Source organism: Sebastes umbrosus, chromosome 5 (assembly GCF_015220745.1).
Source record: "Sebastes umbrosus isolate fSebUmb1 chromosome 5, fSebUmb1.pri, whole genome shotgun sequence".
Lineage (NCBI taxonomy): Eukaryota > Metazoa > Chordata > Actinopteri > Perciformes > Sebastidae > Sebastes > Sebastes umbrosus.
In genome coordinates, this window is record NC_051273.1 from 34366149 (window position 1) to 34386345 (window position 20197).

The 20197-nt window shown below is 42.4% G+C and overlaps 1 protein-coding gene across 1 annotated transcript; it reads right to left on the minus strand.

Moving 5' to 3' along the window:
* Positions 1 to 589: 589 nt before the first annotated feature.
* LOC119488531 (desmoglein-2-like) lies at positions 590 to 19339 on the minus strand. The gene is made up of 14 exons (XM_037770266.1): positions 19316 to 19339; positions 18961 to 19116; positions 17031 to 17172; positions 15340 to 15509; positions 15057 to 15191; positions 12765 to 12950; positions 11072 to 11159; positions 10540 to 10786; positions 8870 to 9012; positions 7575 to 7796; positions 5506 to 5760; positions 4714 to 4835; positions 3357 to 3647; positions 590 to 1984 (listed from the first exon to the last, which is right to left on the minus strand). The coding sequence occupies exons 1-14, from the start codon at positions 19337 to 19339 to the stop codon at positions 965 to 967; spliced, it is 3201 nt and encodes a 1066-aa protein (XP_037626194.1). The 3' UTR covers positions 590 to 964.
* Positions 19340 to 20197: the final 858 nt, after the last annotated feature.

The following is a 20197-nucleotide window of genomic DNA, read 5'->3' on the forward strand; positions in this document are numbered from 1 at the left end:
TCAGCAACCTGCGGCTCCGGAGCCACATGTGACTCTTTAGCTCCTCTCCAGTGGCTCCCGGTGGATTTTTAGAAATGGAAATGAATAACTGTTTTTCGTTTACATTTTAATTTTTATTTATCATTGTTGTAGGTCTAATGTACGACTGTTCGACGCAGTATTAGGGCCATGATGAGGGAAAAAAAATAAATCTGAGATTTAGAGAATAAAGTCAATATAATGAGAATAAAGTCATAGGTTTACGAGAAAAAAACGTCGTAATTTTATGAGAATAAAGTCATAATATTATAAAGTAGTAATTTTATGTGTTATTTTATTTTTTTCTCGTAAAGTTATGACTTTATTCTCGTAATATTATGACTTTTTTTCTCGTAAAGTTATGACTTTATTCTCGTAGTATTACGACTTTTCTCTCGTAATATTACGACTTTATTCTGGAAATCTCCGATTTTTTTCCCTCAATGTGGTCCTAATACTCCGTAGTACATTTGCACTTTGGCCCTCACTGCATTAGACTTATATACTATATACTTAGACTATAAACTGTGTTACCTTCATCACAATGCTCAAATGTTTGCGGCTCCAGACAGATTATTTATTTATTTTTTTTTTTTTGCCTAAAATGGCTCTTTTGATAGTAAAGGTTGCCGACCCCTGGTATTATAGCATCCATCCCTAGAGGAAAAGTCAGACGATCACCATCCTCTGTGGACCATCAATGTCTGTAATATTTCATAACAATCCATCCAATGAGACATTTTAGTTTGTACGATTGTGGTGGACTGATGGCCCAACTGTGGCATCCCTACAGCCACAGTGCATGCATGGCTAAAGAGTACCATGACTACACGGTTGACTCAGATTCTATAAAAAGGACATTATTCTGTGTCAGTACAAAAGTGAAATTTGGATTGTTACATGAGAAGGTGTTTTGTCTGGTGGTACTGTGATTTCAGAATGATTTCTAGTACATGAAGCCCGTCTCTGCCGAGGCTGCTGACCTCGTTCTCCTCTTGTCTCCTTTCTGTGTGAACACTAGCTGTCCCTCTTCGGACCCTGCTGCAAACACACCGATGTGTCCGCCCGTCAGCGTCCCTGTATGTATGTATGTGTGGCGTGACCTAGCTCCACCCTCTGCCTCTGACTTGATCCTTCGACCGCCCCTTCTGACGCCCATCGCCGTCTCTGCTGGGCCCACTCCCCAGTTCTCGTCCACCACCACTCTGTCTCTGTCTCTCGTTGTACCGAGAGTTAAAGTCCCGGCGGTGTTTCCCCCGTGCAGGATCATGCCCTGCAGGTTGCTGACGGGAGCTTCGGCCAGCAGCACTGTGCTCTGGAGCTGCGGTTGGACTATGTAGTGCATGGGCTGCATCATGGGGGTGGTGGTGTAGTAGACAGGCTGCTGCTGTAGTACAAGCATCTGACCAGGAGAGGGCAGCATGGCTGTGGTAACAGGACTAATGGGAGATGACTGAGCAACGCTGCTGGTGCCGCTGCTGGAGGCCGTTCCATTAAAGCCTGTGATACCGGTGAATGTTTGCCCGTGCATGCAGCTGGAGGCCGTTCCATTAAAGCCTGTGACACCGGTGAATGTTTGCCCATACACGCTGCTGGACGCCGTTCCATCAAAGACCGTGACACCGGTGGATGACTGACTGATGCCGACATTTTGGTCACGCTCTGGGCTCTTGCCGTGGATGCTGGACGGTTTAGTCTCCAATGAGGGCCCAACAATGTGGTCAACTTTATCCACCTCTGGGGTGACAATTCTTTGAGTTTTCAGAGGTGATGACGGTCTAGGAGGAGAACAGATCTCAGCCAGGGTCTTGAACTTTGGCGAGAGGTCATCGAGGAAGTGCAGGTTGTCGTCAGAGTCCAGGAGGCTGCAGCAGCCCACCGAGCCAGCAGAAGAGCCCCGGCCCTCGTAGTTATACTCGCACAGACAATCCCTCGCTGCCTGTTTCTCTGCTGCACAGCTTGCCTTCTGCAACACATTAACACAAAGAAAATGAAAGGCATGTTAACTCTGGTCTCTGCCAGTTCCTCTCATGAAAAAAATCAGTAATGATGACATCCAGCACTGCCGGAAAAAATCTGCGCGCTAAAACTCGTATTACCAGCACTGATGTGCTCAAGGCAACATTTTGATAACAGTATTTACACAGTTTGAAATAACATGAGTCTCTGATAACCTCTTAGAAAAAAAAATCTACCTAAAAATGTACCAGCTGTCATGACAGCTGAGAGCATGGCCGTTCTACCTGTGACATGGTTGTGACATTTTGATAGCTATTTTAATGTCTTTTCGAGCTTGTGTACCAACATAATTTGGTGCCCCATTATCATTAATATATTTGATAATTTATTAACATAACTTTTACTGATATTAATAATTATCTTTAATATTTTCTAATAACTAGACTAGGTCCTATCTGTGTCCACAACAGTCTTACATAACCTTTTAACATGTTTATCAAATTTGACTTGGGAATCCAAAATGACATACAAATTTGAAATCACAGACTTCCTTTATTTCCTCTTGATCAATTTTTATTGTAAGCTTATCTTGTGCTCTCCTTCTAAATATTTTTCTTTATCTTTATCTTTTCTTTTCTAATGGAAAAACACATTGACAGTCTAACGCTTTGTCCACACTGGAAACCTCAGGAGCGCGTGGCGGCTGCGTGATTCACGCGTCGGGTGTTCACACTAGCTGCATTTCAACTGCATTTCAGCCCTTTCTTTCTACATAGAGTTTGCCTTTCATAATGGCCATTTCATTTCATTATAAATGTCATTTATATTTATTTTAGACAGAGAAAGGTTAAGAAAGGTGTGGTAATTTGTAAATAATAATAGTAATCCACAATTAAAACCCTGTAGTATATTCATTCATGGAGCTCTGCAAGTCACTGCATGTTCTACAACACTGTCCTGCAAATATTTCCCGAGATGATTTCCTCAAATGTCTCAAAGATATTCAATTTACTGTCATAGAGGAAGAAAGAAACCGGAAAATAATCACATTTAAGAAGCTGCAGTCAGAGAACTTTGACTTTACAAAAAAAATTAATAAATACTCAAACCAATCAATCGACTATCAAAATAGTTGCCGATTGCACTTTGGCCCTCACTGCATTAGACTTATATACTATATACTTAGACTATAAACTTCATCGCAATGCTCAAATGTTTTGCGGCTCCAGACAGATTTTTTTTTTTTTTTTTGCCTAAAATGGCTCTTTTGATAGTAAAGGTTGCTGACCCTTGGGTTAGTCCAATATTATTATTAACAATGAACAAACTAATGAAAGTAAGAGTGATGATGAAGGAGCATCAGACCAATGGTTCCTCACCTGAGAGTAGTAATCATGCAGAAACACATCAGGCAGAGAAATGCCATCCATGCCATCACACAGTAACAGTTGTTCCTCTCTCTGGCTCTCTCTGAATTCTCCAAAGCTTCTCTCCTGGATCCTGCCGTCAGCCCCGACCCTGGACTTGTACGTTTTGTTGGCAGTGCCCATCATGAGATCACCGTAGGAAGCCGCCGTGTTTGCTTTGGTGTTGGAAGCTACGTTGCAGGCCCATCCAGTAGATATGGCGGCAGGCATCATATGGACTGGAGAGCTGAGCATAGGGACATCCTGAAGCAATAAGGACAAAGTTTGAGAGGAGACATATTCACTTGTGTGCTGCAGTAGATCCTCAAGCCAGACTACCCAGTTATCTCACAATCACTAATAAACATCGAATGTGCTTTTTTAAGTTGGAGATCTCCAGGAGGAATCATTAACTGGTGCTGCTGCAACATTTTCACATCAGAGGCAGGTATGGGACTACTTGCACTTTTCCTCAAGGCAAATACATAGCACCTTAGCTTGTATATGTGCTGTGACCCGATAACTGCGGCCCTTTAGGAAGTACACCCCGCATCATCTACCACAATATCAACATACAGACACATTTGAATCATAGGCCCTGTTCAGACCTGGTATTAACATGCATCCTCAGTGATCAGATCACAATTGGACAGCTCTAAGTACAGGTGTGAACACACTCAAGACGCATTGAGATCGGATCTTTCAGACCACATTCAGAGGTTGTCTGGGCCACATATGACCTCATTCTTTTAGCAGTGTGTACGTGAATGCATCCTGGGCCACATTAAGGACCGCTTACTCATCTGATGTCCAGCTGGAATCCGCAGGATCACCGCGCCCCTCAGGTGAATAAACAGACCGACACGGGCGCTTGTCAGCATGGAAGCGGCCTCTGTGCTCTACTGTATCCTGTCGGTACAACTGTATTTTATTAAAATATATCTTGTTCATAGGTTACATATCTACAGACTATCAGACTAGACACGCAAAGTTTATTATTAACGTACTGTCGAAGATGTGTCTGTGAATTTGTTCCGCTGCTTTGCGCGGAGCTGACACCCGACCACCTCTCTGGAGCGCTGTACCCCACTGATGTCTGGCAAAAGCAGCGATGCCGGCGACGCGGAGGTCCCCGGTACAATATCGTTCTATTTTGTGTCCCTGTCTACAACACTCCTGCTGTGCTGTAAGTTATTATGACTGATGTGAACTGAGGTTTGTCTGAATATCGGTGTTGGTTTTTACAACATTCAATCATGGCATACACGCTGATGAGTCAAGCAGAAGCACAGTGGGCTTTCCTCTAATCAGACATTTACAGTACATTTACCTTGTCCTCGCCTCTGCCCTCCGTATGATAGACAATCAAGTGTTCTCTGGTAGCAAAAGGAAGTTCGGAGAAAGTCAGCGGCACTCCTCCACACGAGCATGTCATCAGTAAGAAAGCTACGACTGAAAAACGAAACCACAACAGAAGGCAAAATGTTTACAGTTCACATACTAAAAATACTTTCTTGCACTATACTCCAAGTGATACATCTAGACATGGAGATGGTTTCATTTTTATTTGCTGAGAAAAATCACATTTAAAAACAACAGCTTGAAGAAAATAATGTCCGGGTTACTCTGAATAATTCACACACCTCGCTGTGAACAGATGTCAGAGGAACAGTTTCTGAAGAAAGTAGCTAGTGAGTTTTTAAAAATATCAATGAACTCATTTCCATTCACCTCCATTGTTTTTGGGGCGGCAGCAGAAATTTTAGAGACAAAGAATAAACCTAAACTTTCTGAATGGATAGATAACACACACAGAAAAATATGGCGAATTGAACCTCAAAATGTTTATTTTCTTTTTTAAATTATTTTTCTTTTCTTTTTTATAATTTTTTACACTCATAATGACTATGTTTATTACATTTTCAACATCAGCCATATGGAGAAGATGTAATGTAATTGTTCACTAGGCCTACTGCTGGGTAAAATAATCCTGCCCATCGATAGTGTATCTTCAGTATTTATATCACTTCTGCTCATTCTGGTTGAACCACAGTCCTAGATCCTAGATCAGCGTATTTTAGGCACCGTTTTCCTGAGACATGCTAACACGACTCCTACTCACCGAGCAGCATCAGAAGACCCAGGATCAGTGCCCCTACTCCCAGTCCTCCAAACGTAGATGAGGATTCCTTGAGAAAAGCTGCTTGACCATGTAAACCTGACGCTCTGCAGGCCTTTCCTTCCTCACAGGAGCACACGTGTAGGTCCAGGTACTGAGGGTCTGGGCAGGCGAGACCCTGCTGGTCCTGGATGATGAAGGCAACCTGGTAGTGACCGGGCCACAGCGGCCTCAAAGTCCTGAGGGATGCACTGGTATCTAAGAGCAAGAGAGAAGGAGAGGAGTCTTACTGTTCCAGGGCAGGCAGAGCCAGTGGATGTTTCCTTTTTTCACTGTTGATGTACCCTCGTGTCATGAACAGTGGGTTTGTCTGGCCAATGGAAAATGGCCCCAACCAAATGCCAAACTTTAAAGAACCAGGTCTCCAATGGCTTCCCTGCTTAACTCTGGAATATTTTGTCTCTCCTATTTAACAGACTAATTAACTGACATAGAAAAATAATCTAGACTCCACAATCAAAATGAAATCTGTCTGGAGCCGCAAAACATTTGAGCATTGTGATGAAGGTAACACAGTTTATAGTCTAAGTATATAGTATATAAGTCTAATGCAGTGAGGGCCAAAGAGCAAATGTACTACGGTGTATTAGGGCCACATTGAGGGAAAAGAAATCAGAGATTTCCAGAATAAAGTCATAATATTACGAGAAAAAAGTCATAACTTTACGAGAAAAAAGTCGTAATATTACGAGAATAAAGTTATAACTTTACGAGAAAAAAAGTCGTAATATTACGAGAATAAAGTCATAACTTTACGATAAAACAAAGTCGTAACATTACGAGATAAAGGCATAACTTAACAAGAAAAAAAAGTCTAAATATTACGAGAATAAAGTCATAACTTAACAAGAAAAAAAAGTTGTAATATTATGAGAATAAAGTCATAACTTTGCGAGAAAAAACGTCTGAATATTACGAGAATAAAGTCATAACTTTACGAGAAAAAAAGTCGTAATATAACAAGAATAAAGTCATAACTTAACGAGATAAAAAGTCGTAATATTACGAGAATAAAGTCAGAACTTTACGAGAAAAAAAAGTCGTAATATAACGAGAGTAAGGTCATAACTTTACGAGAAAAAAGTCGTAATATTACGAGAATAAAGTCAGAACTTTACGAGAAAAAAAGTCGTAATATTACGGGAATAAAGTCATAACTTAACGAGAAAAAAAGACGTTATATTACGAGAATAAAGTCATAACTTTACGAGAAAAAAAGTAGTCATATTGCGAGAATAAAGTCATAACTTTACGAGAAAAAAAGTCATAACATTACGAGAATAAAGTCATAACTTTACGAGAAAAAAAGTCGTAACATTACGAGAATAAAGTCATAACTTTACAATAGAAAAAGTCATAATATTACGAGAATAAAGTCATAACTTAACGAGAAAAAAAGTCGTAATGTTACGAGAATAAGGCCATAACTTCACGATAAAAAAGTTGTAACATTACGAGATAAAGTCATAACTTAACAAGAAAAAAAAGTCGAATAATTACGAGAATAAAGTCATAACTTAACGAGAAAAAAGTCGTAATATTATGAGAATAAACTCAGAACTTTACGAGAAAAAAAAGTCGTAATATTACGAGAATAAACTCAGAACTTTACGAGAAAAATAAGTCGTAATATTACGAGAACAAAGTTAGAATTTTACAACAAAAAAGTCATAGCATTACGAGAAAAAAAGAAAATAACACGTATAATTACTACTTTATAATATTATGACTTTATTCTCGAAATCTCCGATTTTTTTTTTTTTTTCCTCAATAATACTCATACCATAGACCTACAACAATGATAAATAAAAATGAAAATGTAAACAAAAAACAGTTATTCATTTCCATTTTTAAAAATCCACAGGGAGCCACTGGAAGAGCGGCATGTGGCTCCACAGCCGCAGGTTGCTGACCCCTGGATTAAACCATTTGTTGAAGGTTTTGATAACAAAACAATGTTTACAGAAACTGATAATAATAAATAATAAATAATAAAAAATAAGGTATCATACCATTTAAAGGTTCAACCCTCCACTTCCCCTGGCTCTCCTCAGCGACGAGGCGGAAGCTGAGAGGGGCTGAGTTTGGGTCTCCATCCTCATCCACTGCAGTGACATTAACCACTTCAGTGTCCGAGCAGATGTACTCTATGTGGTCGGTCAGCGTGGGGCAGTTATCATTTACATCTCCCACCTGTAACGCTATTGTTCCAGTGACCATCTTAGGAGGCACGTCTGTGGGAATCAGAAAAAACATTTGTACACAAGTACAACAAACCTTGTGGAATCCAACCCTTCACAGTGAATTGTTACCCCTGACCTTTTAGAAAACTAAAGCAAAGTGCTGAATATGTCTGAAAGTTGCATAAAGCTGCACAGTAGGTGTTGATTCATATTGTGGTCAGTAGTAGTGGCAAAACCTTCACGAGCAGGAGTCGTGTAGTTCAGTGTTGATATCAATGGAGCTCTGAAGTGGAAGTGAAGCGTTCAACCGAGTTAAGCTGGTTTACTAGATGGATTTTGTGGCAAGAGCGTCGCCATGTTGCCGTACTCTGGCCTGTGATGTCATGAGAATGGTTGGGCTCAGCTGAGTTACACAGATACAACGGTAGAGACCGTGAAAGACAGAGACTGAGGAGACACTGGACAGAAGAAAACAAAAGAGGGGACACTATTGTATTGTTCCTGCATGTAAAGATAAGTTTTACAATGTTTAAACCAAGAACAAAATAAACAAGCTCTTGCCACAAAAGCTGCAGCAAAGATGAAACAAAGCTGCTTTTTTCTTTTAAATGCTGACATTTGTCATTACCTCCACCAAGGCCGAAGGCCTAGGAAGGAAGTTATGTTTTCAACGGCGTTGGTTTGTTGGTTTGTTTGTTTGTTTGTCTATTAGCAGGATTACTCCAAAAGTCCATGATGGGTTTGAATGGCACAATGAACAATCCATTAGATTTTGGTGATGATCCGCATTCCGCTACGTACAACTGATCTCAACATAAACAAAAATACACGTGGATGATGGTGCAAGCTGAACGGAGAGGGGGGGGGGCAATCGTTTCCATTTAGTAAACCAGCTTAACTTGGTTGAACTCTTCACTTCCACTTTAACTATTCAAGCAGTGACCTAAAGTCTTCCCTTCTGGCCACAGCAGAACAACAGCACAGTTCAAAGGAAGGCTAATTGGCTAATCCAAAACTTTCGAGTTTCTCTGCATCCCCAAACTTCAAAAGCCCAGAAACCCCCAACCGTCTTGAGCTCAGCTCTCTAAATGTAAGACTACACCCACTGTCCATAAACAACTTACCCTGAGTCAGACTCAGTATTTTAGCGTAGTAAGTTCCATTAACCAAGAACGGGGACTCTCTGTCCGGGGCCTTCTGAAGTCTAATCTCTGCTGTTTCTGGATCAATCAACAGCCAGTTGTCCGGATCGTATCCTTTAGCATATCTGTGGGAACAATGTGCAGTAACGTTTACTGTTTAGATTACAACAATCAAAGCAGTCATATATTTTCAACCATGTCTCTTAAAAATGATATTCCTATACGACAAAACTGCATTGTGAACTATGTTTTGACATGGATTGTTTTTGACGTATCATAGATACATTTGTAATGATAGCCTGCGTAGGAAGGAGGTTAGACTACGTCCGTAGCTTTATAACGTAACAAACATAGTCGTTTTAAAGGGACTCTATGTAAAAATCAGAAATTGCTTGTTAAATGAGACACATGTGGCCGTTAGGTCAATGAAAGTCAGCGTCCTGTTGCTCGCGCTCGCGCTCGCCTACATAGACATGAACGGGCATCGGTCAAAACAGTGAGGCGACACACGTCAGCTAAAACCACAATATCACTCTATATTTCACCTGCTTGGCAGTAATGTTAGCTGACCAGACGAAGGTCTCTCCATGAATCAATGCTGATCCTAGTGTTGGCTTTTCCTGCCTCAGCCTCCCGACCGCGGCCGGAGGGAACAGGGGAGACACCGGAGTTTTGGTCGGAGACGATAACGTTTATCGCTGCGGAGCCCCGTCACTTCACAAGACACGGGAAACCTCTGTTGGTCTGGAGGAGCTGCAGCAGTTATTTCTGCACAAACGTCCACTGTACATTCACTAGATATTCTCAGAGCTAAACTAACTCTTCTGCAGTGTGGAGTGTGCGCGCATGCACGTGAGGTGGAGCGAGCTGAGCGAGCTGAGCGAGTGAGAACGAGCGTGGTGTGTGAGTGAAGGCAAGCAGGCAGAGGAGCAGAGGAGCAGAATACAGCAGAGACTCCGGTCCTGGAGACCAAAGCTACGGTCTCCCCCGCGTCCTCCGACCGCGGCCAACACTGTTTAACAGACCGGCTTCACTAGATAGAACTTTGCGGTTTTGGTGCTTCCGTGTAGTTTGTGTTGGAGTCTGAGTGTGAACAGCGTAGCCACACACGAGCGCACATGGGACACCGACCCGCAATGATTTATACGTGTAAGAACTTACAAACAGTCCCTTTAAGATAAAAGATGTTTTTTTACTAAACCTAACCAAGTAGTTTCGTTGTTTTTTTTGTTTTGTTTTGTTTCAATTTACAACGTTCTTTAAAACTGTCTAAAACGGCAACTGTAATCCAGGGAGTTGTTTGACCCGTCCAACAACCACCCCGACCTGCTCCCTACGCAGACTTCAGCAGACTCTGATTAGAAACATATTTATATGTCAAAAACAACTCCGGAAGAAAATACGTTTCCCTCATTGACGAAGCAGTGTTGTTGTATGGGAACATAACTTTTTAGGACACCAGGCTGCATTCCTCACAGAGCCCATAATGTGGCTGCAGGACAAGAAGAAGTCCTGTTATCTTGAACAAAATGGCAAACTAGTTTCATAAACATAGCCAGGGACACATTCCACCACAATGTGTCTGATCTATTTCCACATTATTTGAGTTATTTTTATGAATATGCATTTATGGAAGTGTGAATTCATCTCACCGAACATTTTCTGCAGGATTTCCGGTGTCAGAGTCAGTGGCTGCAAAGACGGCGATCACCTTCATTAATGGATTTTCCTCCGGGTTCTCTGACACAGAGACGGGCTTCACTGAGGGTTTGAAGGAGACCCCCTCGGGCTCATTCAGCACTGCGATGTTCACCGGGTAAAGTTTGCCCTTTTTTGGCCTCTTTTTCCCTGACTGGCTTGTAGCTGAGCCACTAGCTCCGGTTGGACCTCCTCCTCCTCCACCTCCTCCACCTCCTCCTCCTCCACCCCCTCCTCCTCCTCCTCCTCCTCCACCTCCTCCTCCTCCACCACCTCCACCTCCTCCTCCTCCTTGACCCCCTCCTCCATCTCCACCTCCTCCTCCTCCTCCTCCACCACCTCCACGTCCATCACCTCCTCCTCCTCCTCCTCCTCCTCCTCCTCCTCCACCCCCTCCTCCTCCACCCCCTCCTTCTCCTCCTCCTCCACCACCACCACCTCCTTGACCTCCTCCTCCTCCTCCTCCTCCTCCTCCTTGACCCTCACCATCACCGCCTCCATCCCCCACAGCTGGAGCAACATTGGATACTACCACTCCCAGCTTGATATCAGGATTTTCCTCAAAATCAACAGGCTGCAAGGAGAAACAGATTAGACAGATTTCTTGACATGTTTAGTCATTAAAAGACAAAACTAAGTTGCTTATTATACTAGGCCTAAAAGTCACGTTGGACTATTATGATTGTGGTAAAAAATATGTTGTCTATTAGTTAGCCAATCGCCAATATGTGTCCGTTGAATGACAATGCTGTTGGATTTCTTCAAATGAAGGAAAGACTGTACGGTGGAAAATACACTGATCAGCCATAACATTATGACCACTGACAGGTGAAGTGAATAACATGGATTATCTCGTTACCATGGCACCTGGCAGTGGGTGGGATATATTAGACAGCAAGTGAACATTTTGAACTTTGAATTTTGCGTTGGAAGCAGGAAAAATGAGCAAGTGTAAGGATGTGAGCGACTTTGATGAGGGCCAAATAGTGATGTCTAGACGACTGGGTCAGAGCATCTCCAGAACTGCAGCTCTTGTGGGATGTTCCCGGTCTGCAGTGATCAGGACCTACAAAAAGTGGTCCAAGGAAGGAAAACCGGTGAACCGGCAACAGGGTCAGACCCGAGACTCATCTATGCACGTGGGGAGTGAAGGCTGGCCCGTGTTGTCCGATCCAATAGAAGAGCTATTGGAGCTCAAATTGGTGAAAAGTTAATGCTGGTTCCGATAGAAAGGTGTCAGAACACACAGTTTGTTGCGTATGGGGCTGCGTAGCCGCAGACCGGTCAGGCTGCCCATGCTGACCCGTGTCCACTGCCTACAATGGGCACGTGAGCATCAGAACTGGACCACGGAGTGATGGAAGAAGGTGGCCCGGTCTGATGAATCACGTTTTCTTTAACATCATGTGGATGGCGATGAGTTCGAGGTGTCGACTCGGCCTCCAAATTCTCCAGATCTCAATCCAATGGAGCATCTGTGGGATGTGTTGGACGAACAAGTCCGAACCACGGAGGCCCCACCTCGCAACTTATACAGGACTTAAAGGATCTGCTACTGACGGCTTGGTGCCAGATACCACAGCAGACCTTCAGAGGTCTAGTGGAGTCTCACGGGTCAGGGCTGTTTTGGCGAGCAAAAGGGGGACCTAGTCAATATTAGGCAGGTGGTCATAATGTTATGACTGATCGGTGTATGTTCTTAACTAAAGACTGATATCAGTCAGTGAGCCCATGTATTCATCAAAATCTACACCAACAGATTATGAAGTAAGTTGTTCAAAATTTCCCTCATTGGTTTTAAAAGGATTTTGACAAAGATAGACACAGAGGAACATTTTGGTAAAAAACAATTAAGAGATTTTGATTTCTGGGGCAAAATACCCCTTGGGGCATCTCCCCCCAATCATATATTTTTCTATGTAGTCTGATTTCTGTTGAGGACACAAATTCCTCTGAAAAACTAAGACATTATTTCATATGTCAATATAAGAAGGAAATGAACTTGTGTCTGATTTATTATCTGATAATGTTACCTGCTAATTTGTTCAGAGCAGAATGTAACATCGAATCACAATCAGCATTCAGATCAAACATGGTCAGTGAAGAATAAAGCGTTATTTAGTCACAGACGTCTCTTTAAAATGTAGAAATGGTGACAGAATACAAAAAATATGTGTACCTTTTCAAGCATCAGAACACCTTCGTTGGTTTTGGGATCCGTTTTTATGCTGAATATCCCGTCTTCGTTTCCAGCGACGATATCAAAATCAGCCACCCAGTTGTCAGTTTTCTCCTCATCGTCGTCCTGCACTTTGAACCTCATGACCTCCACGTGGGCTGTGTTCTCCACAATTCTAGCTGTGTACTGCACAAGACATAGTTTTCATTTTACCATCATCACTGAAAAGTTTGAAGAAATGACTATTCACTTCTCGATCGATATAACTCGTGTCTATCTGTTCGATATGAAGCTACAGTTAGCTTAACTTAGAACAAAGACTGGAAACAGGGCCAAACAGCTAGTATGGCCCCGCAGCACCACTAAAGCTCACCGTTTACCACCTTATATTACTAATTCGTAAAAATAGTTGCCTGGCAACCTGCGAGACGCCAGGAAGTTATGCTCCTGGCCAAGAAATAGTCAACATAACCTCCGTAATACAGCAAATTATTGTTTTTACACTTTGGTTACAGATGAAATGAGATATAAAGAGCTAATCACTTAGCTCTTAAAGCAAATGTGTAGATATAAGTGGTATGGATTTGGTGTTTTAGCCCCCGTTCCCTTGGGTAGTTTAATTTGCATCATGATCCGTTAAGAGGCAGGTGGTCAGCTGGTCCCAGGTCTGCTAGAGAGGTACTTAGAGCGTAGGGGTGTAACGATTCCCATGGTTCCGATACAATTCAAGGACGATATTTGGCTCATCCAGAGCGATACGATATGATTCAATGATTTGAAATCGATACAGTAACTTTTTTTGCCAAAAATTCAATCAGTGTGACTGTCAAATAAATATGTGATACTGGACAGAGCAGGTCAGGATTCCTCAAAGTTTTTCTTGTAAGGGAGTCAGGGATAAATTAATTACAGATATAAACAAGTAAACAACAATTAATGGCAAAATACATATACCTTTTATTAGAAAATAATAAAAAGTGCAACTGCAGGACCTGCTGATTCAGTTCTCAAGATACAAGGCAGTGCAATATTTAACAAAATATAATAAACCAACTTCTATTCAAGTTAAAAAGCAGTGGTTTAACCTGCTGCTTCTGTTCTCATTTTCAATAGAAACGGTGGATCAATAATACAGAGATCAACTGCTGATAGTGATCAAACAGCTGATAGTGATCAACCAGCTGATAGTGATCAAACAGCTGATAGTGATCAACCAGCTGATAGTGATCAAACAGCTGATAATGATCAAACAGCTTGGGACAGAATCATTCCTGTACAAACGCTGTTTAAATAATCTGCTGATAGTAATCAAGTAGTCCACCTATAGTGTTCATTTGGAATCTTTTCAGATATGAAAACATACGGAAAAACATTTTAAAACTACGTTAGACTAACGTTAGCTGAATTTCTGTTTTGTTTTTTACTTTACTCACGTCGTGATAATTTGCCTCGCGGACCGTCTGCTCTCCGGCTGGATACGTGAGGCTGATGCTGTGTGATGCACGTAGATATCATGACGGAGAAAGGAAAGTAATTTTCTCTGAATTACAAAACGCACGGGGAAAGCACCCGTGGGTGAAGCCGCACTCGTCAAGTGGATTGATAGCGCCTGAAACATGCAGCCAGGTTGCAGACCGACGCCCGTCATCCGCTACCGGGTGAGAGAGGAGGAGTCCAGTGCGCCGTTCGTCTGCATGCACGCCATGGATGCGTGCTCGCGCTGCAGAGCCGGCGAGCTGGCAAGCTGGCGCATGTCTGGAGAGTGATCCGAAGTAACGTTTAACATTTCTTTACTAATAAAAGTGCTAAAAAACACTTTCATATAACGTGTGTCGTCCTTAAATACAAGGTGCAAATCCTTAGTGCTGATAGAATTGATTTTTGCGTTTCAGATCGATTTTATATCGATATACGTCTCCTGTGAAGGACAACTTGGCGAGTACCTATCGATGTAGTTGTATCGTAGGAATATAAATCCATAAATCCATCGATGCAGTAGATGAATCGTTACACCCCTACATTCTACGGCTATTTCTTTATGACAGACCGTTGCTTTGGACGCAGTTCTGATGGCAGACTCTGGACGACCATTTTTGTGTCAAATTATTGATTTCTTTCTTCTTATTGATCTCATTCGGGATAATGTACAGCTAGCAGGGCGTCTGCTTCGTGTCGGGCGCTGCATCAGCCTGTCTGGGTTTATTTCCCAACAATGACCGGCTCGCTGTACATTATCCCTTACTTATTTCATATCACAATATTTTCCATGGAAACTAAGTCACAGTTTGATACCTGGTCTTTGTCCAGCGTGGGTACGTTGTCATTGATGTCCACTACTTTGACATGTATAGTCCCGGTGCCTGTGTTGCCTTCAGGAGCTCCGTTCATATCACTTCCTTTAACTGTTAAAATGTAGGAGCTTTGTGTCTGTGGGAAAACAGAGGACTCAACATATCATTCAATGAGAGATGAACTCATCAATCCTATCAACCATCTACAAATGTGTTATAGTCGATGTAAGGCATATGGAACTTGAATCAGTTCACAATGTTTCCACCACCGGTATCTGTCTGACCTCTCTGTCTAAGGTGTTTTCTTTGACGTAGATGTTTCCGGTGTCTCTGTCTATGGAGAAGAGGTCTGTGCCGTCAGAGGGCTCCTGCTTCTCAATGCTGTAGGCAATCTTTGAATTGGAACAGTTAGCCTTGTCTGCATCGGTAGCTGTAATCGTGCCAACCAGAGTCCCTGCACCAAAAAAAAACCCAGAAGAAGATAACATTTAGCAGCTTTTTCATACTAGATAACATCGTTGTAATCCTCTGCTTTGGACAGCAGTAGAGGAGGTCGTACCAGCATAGTAGTTTAGTCAACATCACTAACATTGAGCGGCAGAGCTGAGAGCTAATGTTGAAGGTGGGCAGGAGTCACCATCAGGCTCACATCTCTCTGGGGAGGATTCAACTGTCTGGCGAAGTAGGGGACTAATCACAGACGATTCTGGGATTATGACTCTGTTAAAGGGACAGTTTGTAACTTCTTACACTTACACTCTTATGAATCATTGCGGGTCGGTGTCCCATGCATGCTCGCGTGTGGCCACGCTGTTCAGACTCCAACACAAACTACACGGAAGCACCAAAACCCTAAAGTTATATCTAGTGAAGCCCGTCTTGCAAAACAGTGTTAACTCCTCCTGCTTCAGCCCCCCGACCACGGTCAGAAGACACAGAGGAGACCGTAGCTTTGGTCTCCAGGGCCGGAGTCTCTGCTGTACTCTGCTCCTCTGCCTGCCTGCCTGCCTTCACTCACACACCGCGCTCGTTCTCACTCTTTCGCTCCACTCTCACGTGCATGCGCGCACACCACACACTGCAGGAGAGTTAGTTTAGCTCTGAGAATATCTAGAGATGTACAGTGGACGTTTGTGCAGAAATAAATGCTGCAGCTCCTCCAGACCAACAGAGGTTTCTCGTGTCTTGTGAAGTGACGGGGCTCCGCAGAAAGAAACGTTATCGTCTCCGACCAAAACTCCGGTGTCCCACCTGTTCCCTCCGGCCGGGGTCGGGAAGCTGAGGCAGGAAAAGCCAACACTGGGATCAGCATTGATTCATTGAGAGACCTTCGTCTGGTCAGCTAACATTACTGCCAAGCAGCTGAAATATAGAGTGATATTGTGGTTTTAGCTGACATGTGTTGCTTCACTGTTTTGAGCAATGCTCGTTCATGTCTATGTAGAGCAAGCGCGAGCAACAGGACGCTGACTTTCGTTGACTTAACGGCCACAGGTGTCACTGTTAACAAGCAATTTCTGATTCTTACAAACAGTCTCTTTAATGATCAGCTGTGGAAAAACAGGAGTTCTTTGATGGCATACTGATGCATAATAAGATAAAATATAAAACAAAATACAATAATAGAACAAATTAATATTGATGGTCATGATAAAATCCTGGCACATAAAAGATTTATTAGCAAGGGATAACACGAGGTAAACAGAAAAGAGCTGTGGTTGTGGTTTTAACTGTGATGACATTATTCTGTGTGATTTCGGTCTTTAACGCTGCCTTTCATTCATCAAGGAATCAGGAATGAAGGAATTTTAGTGAGGGAAACAAAACCAGTAGCAGCAGGACCCCCCCTGTAGACGAAGCTCCTGAGGCGATGCTACTTCCAAATTATGCTAGCTTTCCAACATCGCCGACCCTACCTTCAAAGAAGAGAGCATTTGTATTTTGAGTGCTGATGAGGACAGAACACATGTTTTACCTGCTGGACTGGACTCACTGACTGTAGCCGGAGGTACGGGGACAAAAACAGGTGGATTATCGTTCTCGTCGTCCACATCAAACTTCAGGTCTATACTGCCTTCAGCCACACTGCCGTTATGAAATCTGGCCACTCCCTTCAGCTGTTGAACAGAAATAAACACACACTTGAAACTGAAACTAACAAAAGTAAGCCGAGATAAGAGCAGCATAAAATAGAAATACTCAAGTAAAGTACCGCAAAACTGTACTAAAATACAGTACTTGAGTAAATGTACTTAGTTACTTTCCACCACTGGAACATTTCTGTGAATTTACTCACTATCAGTTGTATCGCTTTATTATTTGATTTTAGGGGTGTAACGATTCATCTACTACATCGATGTATCGATTTATATTCCTACGATCCGACTACATCGATAGGTACTCGGCAAGTTGTCCTTCACCCGAGACGTATATCGATATAAAATCAATTTGAAACGCAAATATCGATTGTATCGATACTAAGGATTGGCACCTTGTATTTAAGGACGACAAACGTTGAATGAAAGTGTTTTTTTTTTAGCACTTTTATTAGTAAAGAAATGTTAAACGTTACTCCGGTTCACTCTCCAAACAGGCGCCAGCTTGCTCAACTCCTCGCTCTCTCACCCGTTAGAGGAGCCAGTCGGCAGAGTTTCAGGCGCTATCAGTCCACTTGATGAGGGCGGCTTCACCCACAGGAACTTTCCCCGTGCGCTGTCGTTTTTTCATTCGGAGAAAATGACTTTCCTTTCCCCGTCATGATATCTACTGTATGTGCACGCAGCATCAGACTCACGTATCCAGCCGGAGAGCAGACGGTCCGCGAGGCAAATTATCACGACGTGAGTAAAGTAAAAAACAAAACAGAAATTCAGCTAACGTTAGTCTAACGTAGTTTTAAAATGTTGTTCCAGATGTTTTCATGTATAAAAAGAGCCCAAATGAACCCTGTAGGTGGACTACTGGATTACTATCAGCAGATTATTTAAACAGCGTTTGTAGAGGAATGATTCTGCTCCAAGCTGTTTGATCCCTATCAGCTGTTTGATCACTATGAGCTGTTTGATCACTATCAGCTGTTTGATCATTATCAGCTGTTTGATCTATATCATCGGTTTGATCCCTATCAGCTGTTTGATCCCTATCAGCTGTTTGATCACTATCAGCTGTTTGATCACTATCAGCTGTTTGATCACTATCATCGGTTTGATCCCTATCAGCTGTTTGATCACTATCATCGGTTTGATCACTATCAGCTGTTTGATCACTATCATCGGTTTGATCCCTATCAGCTGTTTGATCACTATCAGCTGTTTGATCACTATCAGCTGTTTGATCACTATCATCGGTTTGATCACTATCAGCTGTTGATCTCTGTATTATTGCTCTACCGTTTATATTGAAATGAGGACAGAAGCAGCAGGTTCAATTTCTGTTCATTTAACTTGAATAGAAGTTGGTTTATTATATTTTAATGTTAAATATTGCACTGCCTTGTATCTTGAGAACTGAATCAGCAGGTCCTGCAGTTTCACTTTTTTATTGTTTTCTAATAAAAGCTGTATGTATTTGCCATTAATCATTGTTTACTTGTTTATATCCATAATTAATTTATCCCTGATTCCCTTACGAGAAAAACTTTGAGGAATCCTGACCTGCACTGTTCAGTATCAGATATTTATTTCACAGTCACACTGACTGAAGTTTTGGCAAAAAAAGTTACTGTATCAATTTCAAATCATTGAATCGTATCGTATCGTATCTCTAGATGAGCCATATATCGTCCTTGAATCGTATCGGAACCATGGAAATCGTATCATTGTAAAAACGTGTCGTTACACCCCCATCTTATATTGAATTGTAGTTGATCAATTAGTGAGTAGATGTGTAATGACTTGTGTCCTCACAATGTAAGTTTCCCTCTCCTCTCGGTCCAGTGTTCCTCGGACGTGCACCAGTCCAGTGGCCTCCTCCACAACAAACAGGTTCAATGGTCGTTCACTGGCCCCGGGGCCCAGCAGAGTGTAGTACAGGATCTGTTCCTCATCCCGGTCTGACCTGATCTGAGAATGATCACAACAACAATGATGAGCATTTTAATCGATGTCGTCTGTCACACACGCGTGTACATTGTTAAACAAAAAGATCTTTTTGAACAAAGTGTTGTTTAAATGCATTTTAATACCACTGATAACTCAATAAGACCTCCAGCGTTTTCACCTTCATGCCTTAAACAAGACCACAAACACACCATCTGCTTACGTTCAGGAGTTTCACCTCAAACATCTGACCTGGTTTTAAGTAAAATGTTCACTGACCGCATATTTCAGTGGTTCTCAAACTATGGCACGCGTACCACCAGTGGTACGCGTGCTCTCTCTAGTGGTACACGGAGGAATCTCTGACTATCGATTCCTCTTATTGATGCTTTCCAACAGTCACGCTGCGCAAGGACGCATACGCACGTCGTATCATGTTTCAGTTTGTATTGGACCGGGGACACGGTGGAGAGCAAAAAAAGTGCTCAACAGCGTGGCACTACTAAACGTGAGGGATGCACCCTATTTTTCCCTGATAAAGTGACACTGTTGTGACGCCCCTCCCCCTGTCTTGGAGGCTGCCCTGGCCAACCTCAACAGGCAGTTGGCTGACAAGGGAGGGTCGTCAGCTTGATTGAGCTCAACTGGGCCTTCCAGGCTATAAAAGCTGACCCATGTGCTCACTGTCTCCCTCTCTTCCTGCAGCCACATCCACCTGGCATTACCTTTGTTTGGTTCTTCACTTTCAACACCGCCACAGCACATATGCCACACATCCATGCACTACATTCATTTGATGACATTACTGATCTACACACATAGCACATTTCGAACACAGGTAAACTCAAGGTGCTTTACAGTAAAACATAGAACGCATTTAAGCATAAAAAGCATTTAAACAGATAGAAAACGCATATAAAATACTCAAAATAAGCAAAATGGGGAGTATTTCAAACCTTTCAGACAACCATATATTCAGAAACTACAGTTTTTTATAACTCCTGTCCTATTCCTACTGCCAGGGTCTGAAATTAACTTTTTTCACTTCCTGCCACTGTGGCAGGCAAGTATTTTTTTTTTGTCTGCCACTCAGAAATTTTATCTA

Bases quoted from the DNA above. Each gene is read 5' to 3' on its own strand.
- LOC119488531 (XM_037770266.1), bottom strand. From the start codon at position 19,339: ATGTTTGAGGTGAAACTCCTGAAC. The intron at 19,117-19,315 runs GTAAGCAGATGG...GATCATTCTCAG, and splicing joins TTGAGGTGAAACTCCTGAAC to ATCAGGTCAGACCGGGATGA. The intron at 10,787-11,071 runs GTGAGGGTCAAG...GTGGAGGAGGTG, and splicing joins GGGGGATGGAGGCGGTGATG to GAGGAGGAGGAGGTCCAACC.